Raw genomic sequence first — 23,318 nt, forward strand, 5'->3', positions numbered from 1 at the left:
CACACACACACACACACACACACACACACACACAGAGTATCTGAATGTTTTCTTTTTCTTTTCATTGTCTTAATTCAGTCTCCACCCATTAAGGTCAACAAGGTATTTCAAAATTAACATTGTAGTTGGGGCTCGAACTAAAACTAGAGTTGTTGTAAAATGTTAGCTAGATGAAGTCCTGTGTTTGGTTTAACGTTACATGAAATATTAAATGGATGTTTTTGGCAAAGCATTAGATGTAAGTACAATAGTATAGTGTCGGTTGCGGACATCTATTGGTATAGATTGGATCATTATTCACTTGTGGTTTGGCTTGGGAAAACCCAGAAACAATATTTTACAGAAATGCCAGTATGGTAATGCTCCTAATGTTTACATTATATATCCACATTTTTTGTTTGACGTTTCATGTTTAAAGGTTGTAATAACAATGTAACAAACTGCCATCTGTGCAGAAAATAATTCACTTGTTCTTTCAGTATTATTCACTTACTTGCACACTTTGTGTTCCGTGTGCTTTGTGCTGTTTCTGTCTCTGTGCCCGTCCTACCTGTGTTATTCTGACACTCTGTGTCTGCCCCTCAGTCTGGTGGCCATCCCAGTGTACGTCAAGCACAACATCACGTTTAGGGAGGGTAGTTCTCAGGGCCGCTTTGAGCTGACCCTGGGCCCCAAGCAGACCATGGGGAAGGGGTTAGAGGCTGTTATAATCAGCAGCCAGCTACCCAGAGGAGTCCTCAACACCAACCTCAACCCCTCCCAGGGGACATACAACTTCGACCCTGTCACTAAGGTAAGGTGGTGGGAAAAGGAGTGTGTGTGTGTGTGTATGCAGACATGGATTTACCTGACCAGTTTAGTGTATGCTGTAAACATACAAAAGGGTATACAGTGCATTCGGAAAGTATTCAGAACCTTTGATTTTTTCCCCCACAATTGTTACGTTACAGCCTTATTCTAAAATAGATTAAATAAAAATTGTCATCAATCTACACACAATACCCCATAACGACAAGCGAAAACAGGTTTTTCAAAATTTGGGCAAATAAATACAAACAGAAATACCTTATTTACATAAGTATTCAGACCCTTTGCGATGAGACTCGAAATTGAGCTCAGGTGCATCCTGTTTCCATTAATCATCCTTGAGATGTTTCTACATCTTGGAGTCCACCTGTGGTAAATTCAATTGATTGCCGTGCGGTTGAAGGAATTGTCCGTAGAYCTCCGAGACAGGATTGTGTCGAGGCACAGATCTGTGAAAGGGTACCAACATTTCTTTGCAGCATTGAAGGTCCCCAAGAACACAGTGGTTCCATCATTCCTAAATGGAAMAATTTTTGAACCACCATGACTCTTCCTACTCACCCGGCCAAACTGAGCAATCGGGGGAGAAGGGCCTTGGTCAGGGAGGTGACCAAGAACCTGATGGTTACTCTGACAGAGCTCCAGAGTTCCTCTGTGGAGATGGTTGTCCTTCTGGAAGGTTCTCCCATCTCTGCAGCACTCCACCAATCAGGCCTTTATGGTAGATAGGCCAGACAGAAGTCACTCCTCAGTAAAAGGCACATGACAGCCCGCTTGGAGTTTGCCAAAAGGCACCTAAAGGACTCACAGACCATGAGAAACAAGATTCTCTGTTCTGATGAAACCAAGATTGAACTCTTTGGCCTGAATGCCAAGTGTCACGTTTGGAGGAAACCTGGCACCATCCCTATGGTGAAGCATGGTGGTGGCAGCATCATGCTGTGTGGATGTTTTTCAGCTGCAGGGACTGGGAGATTAGTCAGGATTGAGAGAAAGATGAACGGAGCAAAGCACAGAGAGATCCTTGATGAAAACCTGTTTCAGAGCACCCAGGACCTCAGACTCGGGTGAAGGTTCACCTTCCATCAGGACAACGACCCTAAGCACACAGCCAAGACAACGCCAGGAGTGGCTTCGGGACAAGTCTCTGAATATCCTTGAGTGGCCCAGCCAGAGCCCGGACTTGAACCTGATCAAACATCTCTGGAGAGACCTGAAAGTAGCTGTGCAGCGACGTTCCCCATCCAACCTGAAAGGGTTTGAGAGGATCTGCAGAGAAGAATGGGAGAAACTCCCCAAATACAAGTGTGCCAAGCTTGTAGTGTCATACCCAAGAAGACGCGAGGCTGTAATCGCTGCCAAAGGTGCTTCAACAAAGTACTGAGTAAAGGGTCTGAATACTTATGTAAATGTGATATTTCTAAACCTGTTTATGCTTTGTCATTATGGAGTATTGTGTATAAATATGAGGTTTTTTTTTAGAAGAAGGCTGTAACGTAACAATGTGGAAAAAGTCAAGGGGTCTGAATACTTTCCGAATGACTGTATAATCTTACATTTAATGGATTGGTTAATTCCTCCTCGCACCCACCTGTTTGCGTTCAAAACAATACCCTTCTCCCTGTGTGTGGTAATAACAGTGGAAGGCTGCTCTGTTGTCCGTTTGCAGCTCTTGTCATGGGACGTGGGTAAAATCAACCCTCAGAAGCTGCCTAGTCTAAAGGGCTCTATGAGCCTGCAGGCAGGGGCCTCCAAGCCAGACGAGAACCCCACCATCAACATCCAGTTCAAGATCCAACAGTCGGCTCTTTCAGGTTAAACACACCTTATCAGAATTGGTTATTACACTCTAGAGTAGCAATTGCTCCTTAGCCGCTGAACTGGTATTAGTTAACTTTACCCATATTCTTAACCGTAATAATTTTGTGATTTAAAGAAATATCTAACCCTAGATTAMATATTAATATTGTATCTACTAACTCCATATTAGTCAGCTACATGACATCCACACAGTTTATTCACAGTGTCACCTTCTACCATTAGATGGAGACAAGATACTCTATTTGTATTTGCTCTATCGGATCCACACAGAGGTTTGCATCTGTTTCCAAAAGGGATGTGGGCTACTTCTCTTGCAATGGCCAAATCAATGATTTATATGACTTTCTGCAGAATACATATTAAATAGCAATGTGACACCTTCTCTCTTTTAATTTACTTGTTCTTCTCCAGGACTGAAGGTGAATCGGTTGGATATGTACGGGGAGAAATACAAACCATTCAAAGGCATCAAGTACATGACCAAGGCCGGCAAATTCCAGGTGCGGACATAGAGGCTCGGCTCTCCGCTCTCTGGCCTCTGCACCAATACTACTACTGTAAAAGAGAGAGGGGGAGGTTTCCGATGATGGGGAATAAATACAGAAAATATAGGGAAGGGAGTGTCTATGGACATTCCCTGTGTAAATGCATTTCAGGATTTATCCACACAAACTGTGGGCTCTGCTGTCTAACTGAACTAGCTACCACAGAATGTGTGACACGACACACAAAAGCATATTTAATGGAGTTGTTTGCGAATAGGTGGCGATAAGAGACTATCCGTCTCAATGTGTCAACAGCATTTTTAGTAAGCTAAAGCCTGGAATTGGTCTATCTGTTGTGTGTCATTTCTGGTTCCTTTTCCAATCTCATTGCTATCCTTTGAGTTCCTTTTGTGAGCGAGAATAGCAGGCAAAATGGTTTGTGTGCTTCTACTGCTACTACCTCTCTTCTCATGCTCCCATCCATTCCTTATAACCAACGGCCCAGAGTTTGGGTCATCACGAGTTAACACAGCCACAATGTCATAATTATTTATTGAGTTTATTTTATTTTTTGAACCTTTATTTAACTAGGCAAGTCAGTTAAGAACAAATTCTTATTTACAATGACGGCCTACCAAAAGGCAAAAGGACTCCTGCGGGGACTGGGGCCCGGGATTTAAAAAATAAATACAATATAAATATAGGACAAAACACACATCACAACAAGAGGGACATAACACTACATAAAAAGAGGCCTAAAACAACAACATAACAGCAAAACATGACAGCAACACAACATGGTACGAACATTGGGCAAAGTCAACAGCACAAAGGTCAAGAAGGTAGAGACAACAATATTTCATACAAAGCAGCCACAACTGTCAATAAGAGTGTCCATGATTGAGTCTTTGAATGAAGAGAWGGAGATAAAACTGTCCAGTTTGAGTGTTTGTTGCAGCTCGTTCCAGTCGCTAGCTGCAGCGAACTGAAAAGAGGAGGGACCCAGGGATGTGTGTGCTTTGGGGACCTTTAACAGAATGTGACTGGCAGAACGGGTGTTGTATGTGGAGAATGAGGGCTGCAGTAGATATCTCAGATAGGGGGGAGTGATGCCTAAGAGGGTTTTATAAATATGCATCAACCAGTGGGTCTTGTGACGGGTATACAGAGATTACCAGTTTACTGAAGAGTATAGAGTGCAGTGATGTGTTCTTTAAGGAGCATTGGTGGCAAATCTGATGGCCGAATGGTAAAGAACATCTAGCCGCTCGAGGTCACCCTTACCTGCCGATCTATAAATMATGTCTCCGTAWTCTAGCATGGGTAGGATGGTCATCTGAATCCGTGTTAGTTTGGCAGCTGGGGTGAAAGAGGAGCGATTACGATAGAGGAAACCAAGTCTAGATTTAACTTTAGCCTGCAGCTTTGATATGTGCTGAGATAAGGACAGTGCACCGTCTAGCCATACTCCCTAGTAGTTGTATGAGGTGACTACCTCAAGCTCTAAACCCTCAGAGGTAGTAATAACACCTGTGTGAAGAGGGGAATTCGTCTTACCAAACCACATGACCTTTGTTTTGGAGGTGTTCAGAAGCTTGTTGGAAACTAAGAAGGCTTTGAGGACCTTTAAGGTTGCAGTGACACATCCATAATCTGAGCGGAAACCAGATTGCATACCAGAGAGAATACTATAGACATCAAGAAAGCCAGTCAGTTGATTATTGACAAGTTTTTCTAACACTTGATAAACAGGGCAAAATAGAAATTATGGCTAAGCCCTGCCCATTTATACAATTAATCTTCTTAAAATCTGATTTTAACCCTAACCTTAACCACACTGCTAACCTTATGCCTTACCCTAACCTTAAATTAAGACCAAATATTATAATTTTTTCCATCAATTTTGACTTTGAGGCTGTAGAATCTGAATTTGTGGTTGTGTTATCTAGTGGGATCCCAGAGTTTCTTCTGGTCAGGTCACATGGCCAGGACTGGATAAGTTCCTGGCTCTACCTATATTACATGTTATTCTAAATTCTGTATTCCCTTGCTATTTTCTCTCTTTACTTATTCCAATGCTCCCTGTTTTCTGAACTTCACCCTTCGGTCCTCCAAACCAAATGCATTTCTGTGTCTCTCTGTTATCAACTCTGGAGTCACGCACTGGAGTTTGAGAATGTGACATGAAATTTCTCCGCCTGAATCATTCACTACCATGCCTATTGTTCTGTCAACAGTTAATACTATAGGCATAACCATGTCATTCTCAAATCCAATCTAGTGGTTTGTAGGATGAGGTTGACACAGTATGTTACTGTTTTTCTCTCTTTTTCTATATCATGTAAGGCGTCAGGTCGAGCACCTTGCTGTGGCCTACCTGATGTTTTATCCACCTTAATCCCTCCCGATGGCCTTTTTTWAATTCTTATTTATTCAACAATGATATAATCCTGATAGGAGCACCAAATCGGATGCTGAATAACCCAGCTCATATCATGCAGCTCAAATGTATCTGTATTACTCTATAGTGAATTCTACAGAGGCTTGAGCATCATGAAGACCAATAACATGAAACATGCTGCTCCCCTATGATGTTATTGAAGCTTTTACTCACAGTGGCCTGGCTTTCCTATGTTTTCTATAAGTTCTCCATACTGACTGACTCCATACTGCAGTTTGATGACACGGTTGGTTGGGTTTCCCTATCAAGAATGTTCAAGGTTCGGGTTTACAGCTTTTGTTTGTTTTGTTTGTGTGTTTGTCAAATTAATTCAAATTTAGTTTTACAATGCTATGACATTAAAGAATTAAGAAGTGATATGATATACGTTGAATTATCCAGTCCATTGTGTTCCCCTCTGATAGATACTAGGAAACTACAAATCAATGTAGTGTACATCTGGTTATACCAACTAAAATAACCAAATTTGTCTACATGTTTGTAACAACAAACACATTTCTGTCTAAAAATCATCTTGAGTATTATAAGAGCCCATTTATGATGATGTATGGGAGGTTTGATTAAAGGTTCATGCCATCCTTTTTAGTTTCACTTAATTTCAATACAATGATCTTGAAGTACAGTATCATCAAAAATGGGAAACGAATGTTATGGGGTCTGTTTCTTTTCTACCCCATATCATAGGCTCAGGGGTGAAAGTAAGGCGGTATGGTCAGGTACTGCATCCAGATTAAATAAATAGTGGGGGTACGCCGTACCGGTAAAACGTGAGCCTATCACAATTAATACAACATGCCCAAACAAATGTAGGCTATTGCACCATTATTTAACATAACTGCATGTCAGCAGCATGACAAATTAGTGAATTGACTGGAAGCCGGGTGGTATACGCTCCAAATTGCGTTGTGGTTTTATAACACTTACATTTTGTCAAGGCAGGGAAGAGTGGCTGACACGGAAGCGCTCGTGAACAACAGTGGCTGCATCAATTCAGGCTACAAGTGTAGACRWAATGACAATCTCAGAATTTCATTACACTACACGTAGGTGTTTTGTAACTGATGTCTCTTTCCATTCATCAAATTGTGGGTGAACAGTGTACTGTTGGGGTTTGGATGCTGAAATTATTTTGTGAGTGAACGAATGCGCGCAGGTAGCCTACAGGAGCGCCTATGTAAGTGCTTGTTTGACAATCAGGTGAAAACATCACGACTGGTTGTGTTTATTGCACATTAAAAGCAATAAGGCAGCGTGTCCATAAGGCTTTCCCTAAAGTAAATTGCCAAAATTAAATAGCCTAATTAGCTTAGTCTATATAGAAATAAATATAAATCATTCAAAATAGGCTACTACCCCATACAGCATGATTTGGCCTCAAATGATCATTTTTAAAAAGCTGTGGATTGTTTTATATTGGATAGCCTACAGTCGGAAGGACCCGTAATTTATACAGCGCGCGCTGCAATTACCAAATAGATGATTGTTAAATTGCGACTGTCGGTGAAAAGCAGAGAGACCCAGCCAGGCATATCACAATATTTAAAAATACAATCGCGGAAAAACTGTTTTGAAAGCAAATGGCTATTGCTGTAAAGAGATGACAATGAAAACACTCCAATCTGTCTTTGAGTTATCAATATTCTTAATTTAATTGAGCGAACAGTAGCCTATTGGCACCAGCTGAGACATCCGCCATATCCGGGTGAGTGTGCATATTGACTGTCTTTATAATTGGGCRAGTGCCACTTTTGTTTGTTTTTGGACAATAATTTCCTCCTCCAGGTTATATGGTTGTCATATTGTATTTGTGTCTCCCCTTTTTGTWAGCCGATTAMYTGGATCAGTCAACATCGTTTTTATTGCTCTGTTTGTCAGTGTTTTTGTAGTTTAAAAAAAATGCGTGCGCACACTTGGGTGTCCTGTACCAGTAAGAAATAAATTAAATCGACTTTCATCCTGCATAGGCTAGATTGAACATTACTCTCAAATTCTTCTGTCTTAACATTAAGACATGGCTAACGCCAATTACTAATACTAGGCTATCTATGGATAATGCCATCATGGCCAATACTTATTTTAATTTTAATATCYTTTTCATAAAATTCATCAGGAGGACATAGCCCATCTGATATGTGTTAACTTCTGAAAAGTAATGCCATAATTTATAACTGATGCCATTGCATGTTTGAATTCTATTGAAGGTTTGTGTAAAACGCAAAAAATGTGTCCTGTCTGAGATGAGAATGACGTTGTCCCAGGGGGCATGTTGTTCCACTGCGTTTATCGAACTCCATTCCGTAATTTGCTGATCACTTTAACATCAACACAACGTTTTCTTCTCCTCTTCGACTTTTAACTCTAACCAGACCTCAGACTTTCGACGACTCATACGCGAAAAAGTGTTTAAATAAATGTAAGACAATCGCGATTTTTTTTCTTAATCTGATCACTTATTGGGTTATTGGTTGTTTTTAGTTTTTATTCTGGGAGTTGAGTTGCTGTTTAAGTTACTTGTCCATTGCAATTTTTAATAACTTTTCACATTATTATAATTCACCTTCGAATAACATTTCAATATTAGTATGTAGACTTTTGCTAAGTCTTTGAAGAGGGAGTTTTAGCTGTTTTTTCCCCCTCACTTAAAAAAACGTTATCTAAGGTGAAAAGTCGAAACATTTAAAGAACCACCCTCAAACGTGGTATGTATCCTATTAACTACATTTCTCTATTTACTTTACTTTCTATGACCATAAGCCTTTCTAACAGCCTAAGAGCTTGTTGTCAAAAGAAATCTAGACGTGTAGGCTATTTCGCCCAGTGAAAGTAAGTAGTTTCTCACCAGTAAAGCAATTAGTCAAATACACATTGGGGCCACTGATAAACTCCATTATTAGTTGTGACTTCACACATGCCCTAACAGATTTATAACGTGTTCGATCTGACAGATAATAGGGTTTATGTAAATGTAATGATCCCATCTAATTGTGTATTGTTGTATCTGGTGTTTTTCTCACTTTTATCCTTTAATCGTTGTTCTTGTCTATTTTGCTTCCTGGGGTGATGTTTTGAAAGTCTAGGGGGGGCTTCCTTATTTGATGTTTTTCCCCCTCCACCCCTTTTACCTGACACTTCTGTAAACTATATAAAAATGGTTTTGTACTTAAGTAATAACGAGACTGTAACAGTCTTGTGCAGCGGTGGCTTTGCTGCAAGTTAAAGGACCGGTTATAAATTGCTGAATAAGCCACGTGCTTATTTGGGAAGGGTAGCGGAGCTTGTTACTTTGTGGAAACGTTCCATTGCATCTGACTGATTCTGCGCAAGACTACGAAGAAAGTAAGTAGCAAAAATAACGACTTTCAAAAAAATGTTTGGGATGATTGACAATATTGCAATAGTAAAGTAAGAAGTAAAATTTTCGGTTCTCCAGGGCGATTTGCCACACTGATACTTTTYCGTTTTACGAAGCCAAAAAAAGCTTTTTCATTCGAATTTCAGACACGTTGACAGTATTCAGTATATTAGTGAGCCTAATAATAACTAAGCTATATCAGTCGTTCGAGCTCATTCAATTAGAAAGTCTCATTATACATATTTCAGTGTGTCTTTTTATATGCACAGCTGCATGCTACAGCAGTGATTCAACATGAGCTTAATGTTACTGCCACGGAGAAACAAGTTGCCTACGGCGGGGTTATCGACACAGTTAAAACAACATTGCAGTTTATTGACGGCTGACTGGAGTCTGACTGTGGAACAAAGAGCACCGTCGCGGGTTCAACGAGACCCCCTTTCTCATTCATAGAGAGAGGGCAAACAAAGCCTCCTCGTGGGAGGACTCGCCATTATAGAACTCAGCATATTCCCATATCGACCCATGAGCATGACATCTTTCTGGCATCCCCAGCCATTTCAAATTACAGGTCTAGACTACTAATAACTGTCATTAGGTGAGATTCATGTCTTTCCCAGTAAAGCAGTTATTGATTAAGGTTTGTTGGGGGAAATGACAGGTGAGTTTGTTTTGTTAGTATGGCGTGTCATCTTTTCCCAGAGTTTATAGGACTAAATGGAACAGACAGATAGCTGCGGGAAGTAGGTGTGCTGCAGCACCCGCTGATAAATTGAAATAATTTTGGCAAAATTAGGCTGTACATTTTTTTTCCCGCCCAAAATGATATTACTCCTGTCTGAACAGACATAAATACAATAATTCAAAATACTACATAATTTAGCTGCAGAGGATCAATAGCTTCAAATAAAATGTAGAGCTGTGGATAAAGTTATCACAAGCAGTTCTTGGGAAGACCACAATTTGGGCAGCATGCGTGCCAAATACAATGTATTCGGAGAGTATTCAGACCATTTCCCCTTTTCCACATTTTGTTTTGTTACAGCCTAATTCTAAAATGGATCAAATAATTCCCCCCCCCTCATAAATCTGCACAAAATACCCCATAATGACAAAGGGAAAACAGGTTGACATTCTTGCAAATTTATATAAAAAAACAGAAATACCTTATTTACATAGGTATTCAGACACTTTGCTATTAGACTCGAAATTGAGCTCTCTCACGTTTGAGGTAAGACGCTGATGCAGACAACGTCGAAGTAACAACAGTTTATTATTCCAACAGGGGCAGGCAAAAGACAGGTCAAGGGCAGGCAGGGGTCAGTAATCCAGGTAGGTGGGGCAAAGACACAGGGCYGCAGGCAGGCTCAGGGTAGGCAGAGGTCAGTAATCAAGATAGGTGGGGCAAAGGTAGGCAGGGTCAGGGCAGGTAGAACATGTCAATACTGGGAAACTAGAAAACAGGAACAATCGAGAGACAGGAACAGAGGCGAAAAGGCTGGTAGGCTTGACGAAACAAAACAAACTGGCAACAGACAAATAGAGAACACAGGTATAAATACACAGGATAATGGGGAAGATGGGTGACACCTGGAGTGGGGTGGAGACAATCACAAAGACAGGTGAAACAGATCAGGGTGTGACAAGCTCAGGCGCATCCTGTTTCTATTGATCATTATTGAGATGTTTCTGCAACTTGATTGGAGTCCACCTGTGGTAAATTCAATTGATTGGACATGATTTGGAAAGGCACACACCTGTCTATATAAGGTCCCACAGTTGACAATGCATGTCAGAGCAAAAACCAAGCCATGAGATCGAAGGAATTGTCCGTAGAGCTCCGAGACAGGATTGTGTGAGGCACAGATCTGGGGAAGGGWACCATATTTATTTTGAAGCATTGAAGGTCCCCAAGAACACAGTGGCATCCATCATTCCTAAATGAAAGAAGTTTGGAACCACCAAGCTGGCCGCCCGGCCAAACTGAGCAATCAGGGGAGAAGGGCCTTMGTTAGGGAGGTGACCAAGAACCAGATGGTCACTCTGATAGAGCTCCAGAGTTCCTCTGTGGAGATCAGAGAAGATTCCAGAAGGGTAGACATTACTGCAGCACTCCACCAATCAGGCCTTTATGGTAGATAGGCCAGAGGGAAGCTACTCCTCAGTAAAAGGCACATGACAGCCCTTTTCGAGTTTGCCAAAAGACACCTAAAGAACTCTCATACCATGAGAAACAAGATTCTCTGGTCTGATGAAACTAAGATTGAACTATTTGGCTTCAATGCCAAGTATCACTTTTGGAGGAACCCTGGCACCATCCCTATGGTGAAGCAAGGTGGTGGCAGCATCATGCMGTGGGGATGTTTTTCAGCAGCAGGGACTGGGAAACTAMTCAGGATCAAGGGAAAGATGAACAGAGCGAAGTACAGAGAGATCCTTGATGAAAACCTGCTCCAGAGCGCTTTGGACCTCAGACTGGGGCAAAAGTTCACTTTCCAACAGGACAATGACCCTAAGCACACAGCAAAGACAATGCAGGAGTGGCTTCTAAACAAGTCTCTGAATGTCCTTGAGTGGCCCAGCCAGAGCCCGGACTTAAACACTATCTAACATCTCTGGAGAGACCTGAAAATAGCTGTGCAGCGACGCTCCCCATCCAACCTAACAGAGCTTGAGAAGAATGGGAAAAACTCCCCAAATACAGGTGTGCCAAGCTTGTAGTGTCATACCCCAGAAGACGCCAGGCTGTAATCGCTGCCAAAGGTGCTTCAACAAAGTACAGATGACCACAGGGATGCGTGCTTAGTCCCCTCCTGTACTCCCCTCCCGTTCACCCACGACTGCCTGGTTGCACACGACTCCAACACGATCATTAAGTTTGCCGACTGCATGACTGTGTAAGGCCTGATCACTGATGARGATGAGACCGCCTATAGGGAGGAGGTCAGAGACCTGGCTGTGTGGTCCGAGGACAACTCCCTCTCCCTCAACATCAGCAAGACAAAGGAGCTGATTGTGGACAACAGGAAACGGAGGGCCGAGCACGCCCCTATTCACATTGACGGAGCTGTAGTGGAGCATGTCGAGAGCTTCAAGTTCCATGGTGTCCACATCACTAAGGATCTATCATGGTCCACACACACCAACACAGTCGTGAAGAGGGAACCACAACGTCTCTTCCCCCACAGGAGGTTCAAATGATTTGGCATGAGCACTCAGATCCTCAGAAAGTTATACAGCTGCACCATTTGAGAGCATCTTGAATGGCTGCATCGCCGCTTGGTATAGCAACTGCTTGGTATCCAACAAGGCACTATAGAGGGTACTGCGTACGGCCCAGTACTTCACTGGGGCCAAGCACCCTGCCATCCAGGACCTCTATACCAGGCAGTGTCAGAGGAAGACCCTAAAAATGTTCAGACTCCAGCCACCCAAGTCATAGACTGTTCTCTCTGCTACCACACAGTAAGTGGTAGCGATGAACCAAGTCTGGAACCAACAGGACCCTGAACAGCTTCTACCCCCAAGCCATAAGACTGCTAAATATARAGTTGAAGTCGGAAGTTTTACATACACTTAGGTTGGAGTCATCAAAACTCGTTTTTCAACCACTCCACACATTTCTTGTTAACAAACTGTAGTTTTGGCAAGTCGGTTAGTTAACCAAATAGCTACCCGGATTATCTGCATTGACCCTTTTTGCACTAACTTATTTTGGGACTCATCACATACGCTGCTGCTATTGTTTATTATCTATCACTTTATTCCTAGTTATATGTACATATATATCTGAATTACCTTGTACCACTGCACATCAACTTAGTACTGGTACCCCGAGTATATAGCCAAGTTAGCGTTACTCATTGTGTATTTATTATTAGTTTTATTATTACGTGTTTTACTTTGAGAAACAGACGCCTCACAAGTCCTCAACTGGCAGCTTCATTAAATAGTAACCCGCAAAACACCAGTCTCAACGTCAACAGTGAAGAGGCGACTCCGGGATGCTGGCCTTCTAGGCAGAGTTCCTCTGTCCAGTGTCTGTGTTCTTTTGCCTATCTTAATCTTTTCTTTTTATTGGCCAGTCTGAGATGTGGCTTTTCCTTTGCAACTCTGCCTAGAAGGCTAGCATCTCCTCACTGTTGACGTTGAGTCTGGTGTTTTGCGGGTACTATTTAATTAAGCTGCCAGTTGAGGACTTGTGAGGTGTCTGTTTCTCAAACTAGACACTAATGTATTTGTCCTCTTGCTCAGTTGTGCACCGGGGCCTCCCATTCCTCTTTCTATTTTGGTTAGAGACAGTTTGCGCTGTTCTGTYAAGGGAGTAGTACAAGATCCTCAGTTTCTTGGCAATTTCTCACATGGAATAGCCTTTATTTTTTAGAGCAAGAATAGACTGATGAGTTTCAGAAGAAAGTTCTTTGTTTCTGGCCATTTTGAGCCTGTAATCGAACCCACAAATGCTGATGCTCCAGATACTCAACTAGTCTAAAGAAGGCCAGTTTTATTGCTTCTTTAATCAGGACACCAGTTTTCAGCTGTGCTAACATAATTGCAAAATGAGTTTTCTAATGACCAATTATCCTTTTAAAATGATCAACTTGAATTAGCTAACACAACGTGCCCTTGGAACACAGGAGGTTGCTGATAATGGGCCTCTGTACACCTACAGTGGGGAGAACAAGTATTTGATACACTGCCGATTTTGCAGGTTTTCCTACTTACAAAGCATGTAGAGGTCTGTAATTTTTAAAACAGATCTAAAACAAAAATCCAGAAAATCACATTGTATGATTTTTAAGTAATTAATTTGCATTTTATTGCATGACATAAGTATTTTATACATCAGGAAACCAGAACTTAATATTTGCTACAGAAACCTTGTTTGCAATTACAGAGATCATACGTTTCCTGTAGTTCTTGACCAGGTTTGCACACACTGCAGCAGGGATTTTGGCCCAATCCTCCATACAGACCTTCTCCAGATCCTTCAGGTTTCGGGCTGTCGCTAGCAATACGGACTTTCAGCTCCCTCCAAAGATTTTCTATTGGGTTCAGGTCTGGAGACTGGCTAGGCCACTCCAGGACCTTGAGATGCTTCTTACGGAGCCACTCCTTAGTTGCCCTGGCTGTTGTGTTTCGGGTCGTTGTCATGCTGGAAGACCCAGCCACGACCCATCTTCAATGCTCTTACTGAGGGAAGGAGGTGGTTGGCCAAGATCTCGCGATACATGGCCCCATCCATCCTCCCCTCAATACGGTGCAGTCGTCCTGTCCCCTTTGCAGAAAAGCATCCCCAAAGAATGATGTTTCCACCTCCATGCTTCACGGTTGGGATGGTGTTCTTGGGGTTGTACTCATCCTTCTTCTTCCTCCAAACATGGCGAGTGAGTTTAGACCCAAAAGCTCTATTTTTGTCTCATCAGACCACATGACCTTCTCCCATTCCTCCTCTGGATCATCCAAATAGTCCTTGGCAAACTTCAGATGGGCCTGGATATGCGCCTGGCTTGAGCAGGGGGACCTTGCGTGCGCTGCAGGATTTTAATCCATGGCGGCGTAGTGTGTTACTAATGGTTTTCTTTGAGACTGTGGTCCCAGCTCTCTTCAGGTCATTGACCAGTCCTGCCGTGTAGTTCTGGGCTGATCCCTCACCTTCCTCATGATCATTGATGCCCCACGAGGTGAGATCTTGCATGGAGCCCCAGACCGAGGGTGATTGACCGTCATCTTGAACTTCTTCCATTTTCTAATAATTGCGCCAACAGTTGTTGCCTTCTCACCAAGCTGCTTGCCTTTGTCCTGTAGCCCATCCCAGCCTTGTGCAGGCTTACCATTTTATCCTGATGTCCTTACACAGCTCTCTGGTCTGGCCATTGTGGAGAGGTTGGAGTCTGTTTGATTGAGTGTGTGGACAGGTGTCTTTTATACAGGTAACGAGTTCAAACAGGTGCAGTTAATACAGGTAATGAGTGGAGAACAGGAGGGCTTCTTAAAGAAAACTAACAGGTCTGTGAGAGCCGGAATTCTTACTGGTTGGTAGGTGATCAAATACTTACGTCATGCAATAAAATGCAAATTAATTACTTAAAAATCATACAATGTGATTTCTGGATTTTTGTTTTAGATTCCGTCTCTCACAGTTGAAGTGTACCTATGATAAAAACTACAGACCTCTACATGCTTTGTAAGTAGGAAAACCTGCAAAATCGGCAGTGTATCAAATACTTGTTCTCCCCACTGTATGTAGATATTCCATAAATCAGCCGTTTCCAGCTCCAATAGTCATTTACAACATTAACAATGTCTACACTGTATTTCTCATCAATTTGATGTTAATTTAATATACAAAAAATTWGCTTTTCTTTCAAAAACAAGGACATTTCTAAGTGYCCCCAAACTTTTGTGAAGGTGTTAGGGTAATATCAAAAGTAAATCAAGCCGTTGTTTATAGGGAAACTACAAGCAGGATATTATATCGCTGCAAACACAACATTACAGTTGAGCCATTTTCTTTGCTAAATTAAGTTCCATCAGAATTAAACAAAACACTTGTGAACTGGTTTAAACCTTCACAAAAGTTAGATTGCAGCAATTACATAGAAAAGCTAGTACCTACCGTACCCAAAAAACGACAGCAATAGGCTAATAAAAGGCCTATCTTAAACTAAATACGTAGCTCACAATTGAAAAGACATATCGAACTTAATTTAGCCAATGAAAATGCCTCAACAGAATGAAACTAAACATGTTTTGCATATTTAAAGAACTGGTTTAGATGAATAAATAGGCCTACAATAATAACAATGATATACAATAATAAGGATTATGATTATAAATACGAGAAGAAAAAAACGTTTTTTAAATTGCATCTTACCTGATTAGTGAGTTGAACAGTAGCCTGCATTTGGCCATTTGTATGATATAAACAAATATTCTAATATGGATGTAGAAATGCGTTTAAAAAAGGCAAATGTTTTTCCCAGACCATGCAACAACAAAAAATCCATTGTATGGAAATGTCCAAAATGATTCTGCTCAACTGTTTGCCATCAGCAAATGCGATTCTAGATGAATGATTTTTTTTCTCTTCCCACCAGCACCCCCGACTCAAAACATCTTCCCACAGTTATGAACAGACACATTTAAATTGTTCATTGTAAGTAGGCCTAACTGTTCTTTTCCATCTTTCTTTCCCATGCCGTCTATTCCCACTTTCAGAAAGCACCCAGGTAGGCTACTGCTGGACAGGTGAGACCAGACCATGGCTCCTCTGACACCTCTTCCCCTGTTGTGGTTATGGCTGACCCCTGTCCATCCCGCTGGGTAGCTGGGAAATATGCCCTATCATCAATGACCTATCTCATCCTGCAGCCCAACCAGGAGACTGACAGGACAGGACTAACATACTCATTAGCCCTTCTCAGCTCTTACAACCAGTACCTCCCCAACTCCAGACCATTAGACTACACTACTCTGTTGCTGTGCTGTTCTGTTTTTATCCCTCACATTGCCACCAGGACAGTGCAGCTAAGCTTTAGGCTGGACTGTCTGCCAGCATGCACAGGGCCAAGGGAGGGCCTGGCCCCCCACACTTCCAGGACATCTATGAATTCTCCTTGGATGGTGACGAGACCGCGACCCAGATCTTTCTGCGGGGCCCGGGGAAAGCCATGGAGGGCCCGGGAATGCCCCGGTCCCCTCACTACAAGTATATCCAGACTGAGCACCAGCAGGGGGGCCTCTTCTCCCTCGGGCCCCCTACCCATGAAGAGGCCCTCGCGGCCCTCCAGGGAAAGAAGAGGAGGCGGTGCGGCGTGTGTGGCCCCTGTATGCAGAAGGAGAACTGTGGCACCTGCAGCAACTGTATGAACCGTAAGATTGGGAAGCAGATCTGTAAGCTGCGTAAATGTGACCAGCTGAAGATGAAGGGACAGAAGGACTGGGAGGTGAGTGTAAATGACTGACCAGACTTCTAACTAACACACATTTGCATGATATATTCCCAGTGGCTATTTCTCCTATGTCAGTGTGAGACTGTTTGGAGCTGGTTGAGGGAAATTGAAAATGTCTCTCTAAGATATAGGGCCCTAAAATGTAAATGTCATGATCCATATCAATTTAACAGTTTAAACATTTAAAGGTTTTATAGGTTGAGTTTTGTATACAGATAATGGCCATATGTGGATGTACCACAGCAGAGGAGGATGGTATTTGTGTTTCATAACTGATTAATCACATTCAATTTAAAACAGCTAACGTTCCTTTTTGAGTTTGACAAAGACAGATTTTAAAGTGCATGTAGCTGGCTGTCTTAGGTTTTCATCAGACCACATAAGTCATAACAAACTGATGTTAAAGCGCCTGTCTGGATCCACCCTGGAAATGATTTAGTTGTCAGGTCTGGACAGGCATCACCCCAAGGCCTGGCTATGGGAATAGTCCACCCAAATGACACATACACCTCATCTTACCTATCCATAAACTCACCTATGTTTACCTAGGAACAGCTTACCATTGTTAGTCTCTACCAGTCTGTTTAGCTATCATTCCACTCCTTGCCACTCCTGTCATGCTAAACATCTTTGGCATATGACACAGAGTACAAGGAGTGGAATGTTAGCTCAACAGACTGGTACCCAGGCTATACCATTGTCATTGTTTAGTACAAAACAATGGGGGAGGTAGGACCCCTGTTGGTGTGCTCCAAATAGCATGTCTGAATGGACAACTTAGACTAAATTCAAGCTAAGTTGTTGAGCAACTAGTGGACCTGTCCTTGTCCCAGACAGACGTTGTAAACCAGTCATAATTACTCAGCAGATTTCCAGCCTGTTTGACCAGCGGTTTGTCATTAAAGGTCAGGGAAACGGATGAGATGTCCACTGAGGTGTGTGTGCCTGTGGCAATGTGCGTGTGTAGATGTAAAAAAAATATACATGTATTGCAGAAGATTTTGACTTCTAGAAAGCTTAATACATTACATTTTGGTTTGGCCAAGTACTGAGGTTTTGTGCCAATGTAAGCAACCACCCCAACTGTCTCCATTAGCTCTGTTTGTGGAATAATGAAGATGAGGGTCGTGTTTGGTTCCTCCTTCCATTCAACAAACAGCAGCAGTGTAGAATTCCTTCTAGCTCCCTCTGGAGCTCAGGGTGGGGGTCAACCTTAGGGCCAGGGAGGGAGGAGTAGCGAAGGTGTGGTGGTTGACCTTAGGACCAGGGTCACGGAGGGGGGAGGGTTGTGTGGTGGTTGACCTTAGGACCAGGGTCACAGAGGGAGAGGGGGGAGGGTGTGCTGGTTGACCTTAGGACCAGGGTCACAGAGGGGGAGGGGGGAGGGTGTGTGTGTGTGTGTGTGTGTGTGTGCGGGCGTACACAGGACGGGGGATGGGGTTGAAAGGTAGGATCAGGGTGGGGGTTGACCTTAGGGTCAGGCAACGGTGGAAGGAGGGTGTGGGGGTTGACCTTAGGACCAGGGCCCCGGAGGGAGAGGAGGGGGGGGGGGGTGTACAGAGGATGGGGATGGGGCTAAGAGGCAGGAGGACAGGAAGAATGTAAATAAATAGTCAGCAGTGAGGAGGAAGGGCTCAGGAAAAACTGAACTGGCTAGGCAAGGCCACAGGAAAGAGCCTGCTGCTCATCTACTCTTTCCTCCCTTCTTCCCTCTCTGTGTGGGTTTAAGAAAGGGGGGGGGTTGTACACAGAGACATGGACAACATTTTGGACARGGTGGCCTATAGCCTTGGGGACAGAGGAAAAGATCTGAGGAGGGGGGAAGAGGTTCAGTCAATTACAGGAAATCTTGGCTTACCTCCTGGACTGCCCTCCCCTGCTCTGTCACTCTGTCCCCTTTGTTTTCACACTGTCACTTTCCCAGTCTGTGATTGGTTACCTAGACCTCAAATGTGGTCATATTTAAGATGAGGGTCATGGAGAGGAGTTGTAACTTGTAACCCAGACATTTCAGTAGTCCTGCTTTAGTGGGAATGACTTCAATTCATGGATTTATCTTAATTTATCGTCCTGCATTCACTTACAGCACTTGTCAAAATCATTCCAGGGATGGCCGAGTGTCTGCAGGTTTTTGCTTCACCCTTGTACTTGATTGATGAATAAGGTCACTGATTAGTAAGGAACTCCCCTCACCTGGTTGTCTAGGTCTTAAATGAAAGGAAAAACCAAAAACCTGCAGACACATGGCCCTCCGTGGAATGAGTTTGACACCCCTGACTTACAGTAACTCTATATTCAGGGACCAACATTGTAGAAACACACAGCTATATCTAACATGATACTCATGATGACCTCTTCTATCTGTCTCAGAGAGGAATACAGAAGCAGCCCAGCTAGTGTTTATGGACTGGAAAGATGATCCTATGCCACAGGTTTTRACTCAGTGCCATTGTTGTTAGAAGTAGAATGTTTATGGCCACCATAGATTAGACCAGTGACCTCGTAAGGTAACTCTACCTCTGTTTAACCTGGAGTAGGCCTAGCTAGGGTCTGATCCCGACTAGTGTCTGCCCTAAATCATTTTTATTAACCATTAATACTGATCTGTCTATTTCTGTCTTATACTGTATCTGTCTTTTTAGCTTTGTAGATCTAGTTATAAGTTAGACCAACAAATTAACAGTGTATATACATGTAACTGCCAAAATAAAGGAAACACCAACATAAAGTGTCTTAATAGGGTGTTTGTCCACCACAAGCCACCAAAACAGCTTCAATGTGTCTTGGCATAGATTCTACAAGTGTCTGGAACTCTATTGGACAAATGTGACACCATTATTCTACAATAAATGTTGTTGTTTTTTGTTGGTGGTGGTGGAAAACACTGTCTCAGGCACTGCTCCAGAATCTCCCATAAGTGTTCAATTGGGTTGAGATCAGGTGACTGAGACACACACACACACACACACACACACTTTAAACTCCCTATGGTCCTTTGAGACCCCTCTTTCAAAGTCACTGACATCTCTTCTAGCCATGGTAGACAAAATATTGGCCAATTGGGCATTTTTATACAAATTCAGGAGTATTTCCTTTATTTTGGTAGTTACCTGTATATTGATGGTGATTTTTCTCATTGAAACAAACCATTGCACCCTGGTAACAGTGTGATTAGAGCTATCAGAGTTATAGGTGATGTGTGACTAATAATGTCTGTCTGAACCTGAGAATTCCCTCCCTCGTCACTCTTACACACAGGGATAGAGTGTGTGGGCGGTGGGTGTTTGTATGGGCCATGCTATAATGCGGACTGTATTTACAGTGTAAGATTGTAATGGCCAGCCATGAGTAGGATGGACAGAGAGAAGAGGCTGTAGCTGTGCTCTTTAGGTGAACTGTATTAAGCACAGAGGTTGAACAGCTCCCTCCCATCCCCTTCACCTCTGTCTTTTCTGAGTCCCCATCGCCTTGGCAACCACATCCCATCATCTCATTTGAGATCCGTGGTTGCCATGGAGCCGTGAGGAAGCCTTGGCAGAGAGCTCTGTAAATATTGTTCATGTTTTTGTTAGTTTTAAGTTTTTTTTTGTTGCATTTAAAATWAAATTAAAATAGTGGGGGGTGAAAACCTGTTGAAGGTTGAGCTAAAATATCCGGTGGTGACCCATGGAGTTGCAGGACTGATGATGGGAAGTCGGTTTGCTTGGCTTGGCTAGCTAGCTGACCAATCTAATTTGAATGATGCATCAACGCCTGATCAACACAGCACTGGCTTTTTATTCCACCTGCCTCTGTTTCTGGAAGGATGTGGACTGTATGAGGGGATGACAGAGGCTCGCCGCATAGGACACTTACTGATTACTGCCGAGGTGTGGTGGTCTCTCAGGCGCTTATAGCTGCCAAAGCATCACAAGTGAGTGCTACACTTTCGGTAGTGGATGTTCCAGCTTTCCTACAGAGGAGAAGTACTAGCTGTGAACTTCAGAGACAGAGGTGCCTGATGAAAAGCTCTGGGCCTGCCTGTCTGATGTTTTCCCTCCCTGGCTAGACCATCGTCGACATCTCCGCTCACTCTACTCATGTACTGAACTGCATCATGGTCTGGCTGTGGAAGACCATCTCCCATCAACTACTAGCTCCCTGAATTATTATTTTTTAAATTATTATTATTATCTATCTCCATCCGTCATTGTCCTCTCCAGATGAGAGCTGGCCACACATCTCATGGTGTTTACACCCTTATTGCCTTAGCTTTGGGAGACCAGGCATATCATTTGGAAGGATGGCCACGCAAGACTACTTCAGCCTATATACAGTTGAAGTCGAAGTTTACATACACCTTAGCCAAATAAAATTAAACTCAGTTTTTCACAATTCCTGACATTTAATCCTAGTAAAAGTTCCCTGTCTTAGGTTAGTTAGTATCACCACTTTATTTTAAGAATGTGAAATGTCAGAATAATAGTAGAGAATGATTTATTTCAGCTTTGATTTCTTTCATCACATTCCCAGTGGGTTTACATACACTCAATTAGTATTTGGTAGCATTGCCTTTAAATTGTTTAACTTGGGTCAAATGTTTCGAGTAGCCTTCCAAAAGCTTCCCACAATACGTTGGGTGAATTTTGGCCCATTCCTCCCGACAGAGCTAGTGTAACTGAGAAAGGTTTGTAGGCCTCCTTGCTCACACACGCTTTTTCAGTTCTGCTCACAAATGTTCTATAGGATTGAGGTCAGGGCTTTGTGATGGCAACTCCAATACCTTGACTTTGTTGTCCTTAAGCCATTTTGCCACAACTTTGGAAGTATGCTTGGGGTCATTGTCCATTTGGAAGACCCATTTGCGACCAAGCTTTAACTTCCTGACTGATGTCTTGAGATGTTGCTTCAATATATCCACATAAATTTTCCTCCCTCATGATGCCATCTATTTTGAGAAGTGCACCAGTCCCTCCTGCAGCAAAGCACCCCCACAACATGATGCTGCCACCCCCGTGCTCAAGGTTGGATGGTGTTCTTCGGCTTGCAAGCGTCCCCCTTTTTCCTCCAAACATAACGATAGTCATTATGGCCAAACAGTTCTATTTTTGTTTCATCAGACCAGAGGACATTTCTCCAAAAAGAACCATCTTGGTCCTCATTTGCAGTTGCAAACCTTAGTCTGGCTTTTTTTATGGCGGTTTTGGAGCAGTGGCTTCTTCCTTGCTGAGAGTGCTTTCAGGTTTGGACTCGTTTTACTGTGGATATAGATACTTTGTACCTGTTTCCTCCAGCATCTGGTCCTTTGCTGTTGTTCTGAGATTGATTTGCACTTTTCACACCAAAGTAGGTTCATCTCTAGGAGACAGAACCCATCTTCTTCCTGAGCGGTATGACGGATGCGTGGTCCCATGGTGTTTATATTTGCGTACTATTGTTTGTACAGATGAACGTGGTACCTTCAGGCATTTGGAAATTGCTCCCAAGGATGAACCAGACTTGTGGAGGTCTACAATTTCTTTTCTGAGGTCTTGGCTGATTTCTTTTGATTTTCCCATGATGTCAAGAAAAGAGGCACTGAGTTTGGTAGGCCTTGAAATACATCCACAGGTACACCTCCAATTGACTCAAATTATGTCAAGTAGCCAATCAGAAGCTTCTAAAGCCATGACATCATTTTCTGGAATTTTCCCAGCTGTTTAAAGGCACAGTCAACTTAGTGTATGTAAACTTCTGACCCACTGGAATTGTGATACAGTGAATTATATGTGAAATAATCTGTCTGTAAACAATTGTAGGAAAAATGACTTGTGTCATGCACAAGGTAGTCCTAACTGACTTGCCAAAACTATAGTTTGTTAACAAGAAATTTGTGCAGTGGTTGAAAAATGAGTTTTAATGACTCCAACCTAAGTGTATGTTAACTTCCGGCTTCAACTGTACATTACTCTATATTTAAAGATGTATATGGTGTTTTATAGGTCTACTGCCTCTTTTATTTAGTCTGTATTAAGCCAAGTAAAATAAAAATAAAAAGTAAGTCATTTAGAAGACATCTTCTTACAGTAACCATGTGGCAGGTTTTGATCACATACCCGACTGTGAACCAGGCCTAATAAGCTGTGAGCAGTGTGAGTACATATGACAGGAGCGATCACACTTCTCTTAGTCCAATGTATTGATGGGTGACAGGAGTGGTTGTTATTAGGGATTAACCGGAGGTTCTAGAGACCAGAGGCATGGTCACATGAGAGGACAGGGTGGATGGAGTCGGACCTGAAATAATACTGTTAATAGTGTTGTAATTACAGCCGGCCACCCACCACACCCCCCCCACCCTCCTTTGAATTGTAGATCTTTACAACTCATCATTAAAGTGGTTGCAATGAGTCTCCCTCCCCCTGATTCTGTTCCTCAGTCTCGAGGGGTGTGGGAGTGGAGGTGGGTTGTCACAGGTC

At 42.7% G+C, this 23,318-nt stretch overlaps 2 protein-coding genes across 4 annotated transcripts in view; both read left to right on the plus strand.

Moving 5' to 3' along the window:
• Nucleotides 1–5,938, plus strand: part of LOC111958075 (AP-3 complex subunit mu-2) — an 8,709-nt gene extending 2,771 nt beyond the window's left edge. For all 3 annotated transcript variants that reach the window (XM_023979254.2, XM_023979255.2, XM_023979253.2), the window contains exons 7-9: nucleotides 586–793; nucleotides 2,477–2,621; nucleotides 3,040–5,938. In XM_023979254.2, coding sequence (XP_023835022.1) covers nucleotides 586–793; nucleotides 2,477–2,621; nucleotides 3,040–3,140 — 454 coding nt within the window. In that variant the 3' untranslated portion in view covers nucleotides 3,141–5,938. The remainder of the gene's footprint in view (nucleotides 1–585; nucleotides 794–2,476; nucleotides 2,622–3,039) is intronic.
• Nucleotides 5,939–7,907: 1,969 nt separating this feature from the next.
• LOC111958050 (methylcytosine dioxygenase TET3-like) overlaps nucleotides 7,908–23,318 on the plus strand; it is an 89,460-nt gene continuing 74,049 nt past the window's right edge. Inside the window, 2 exon segments of the mRNA XM_070436928.1 lie at nucleotides 7,908–8,273; nucleotides 16,148–16,875. Of these exon segments, the coding sequence (XP_070293029.1) occupies nucleotides 16,486–16,875 (390 nt within the window). The 5' untranslated portion in view covers nucleotides 7,908–8,273; nucleotides 16,148–16,485.

Source organism: Salvelinus sp. IW2-2015, linkage group LG33 (genome assembly GCF_002910315.2).
Source record: "Salvelinus sp. IW2-2015 linkage group LG33, ASM291031v2, whole genome shotgun sequence".
In the NCBI taxonomy this organism is placed as follows: Eukaryota; Metazoa; Chordata; class Actinopteri; order Salmoniformes; family Salmonidae; genus Salvelinus; species Salvelinus sp. IW2-2015.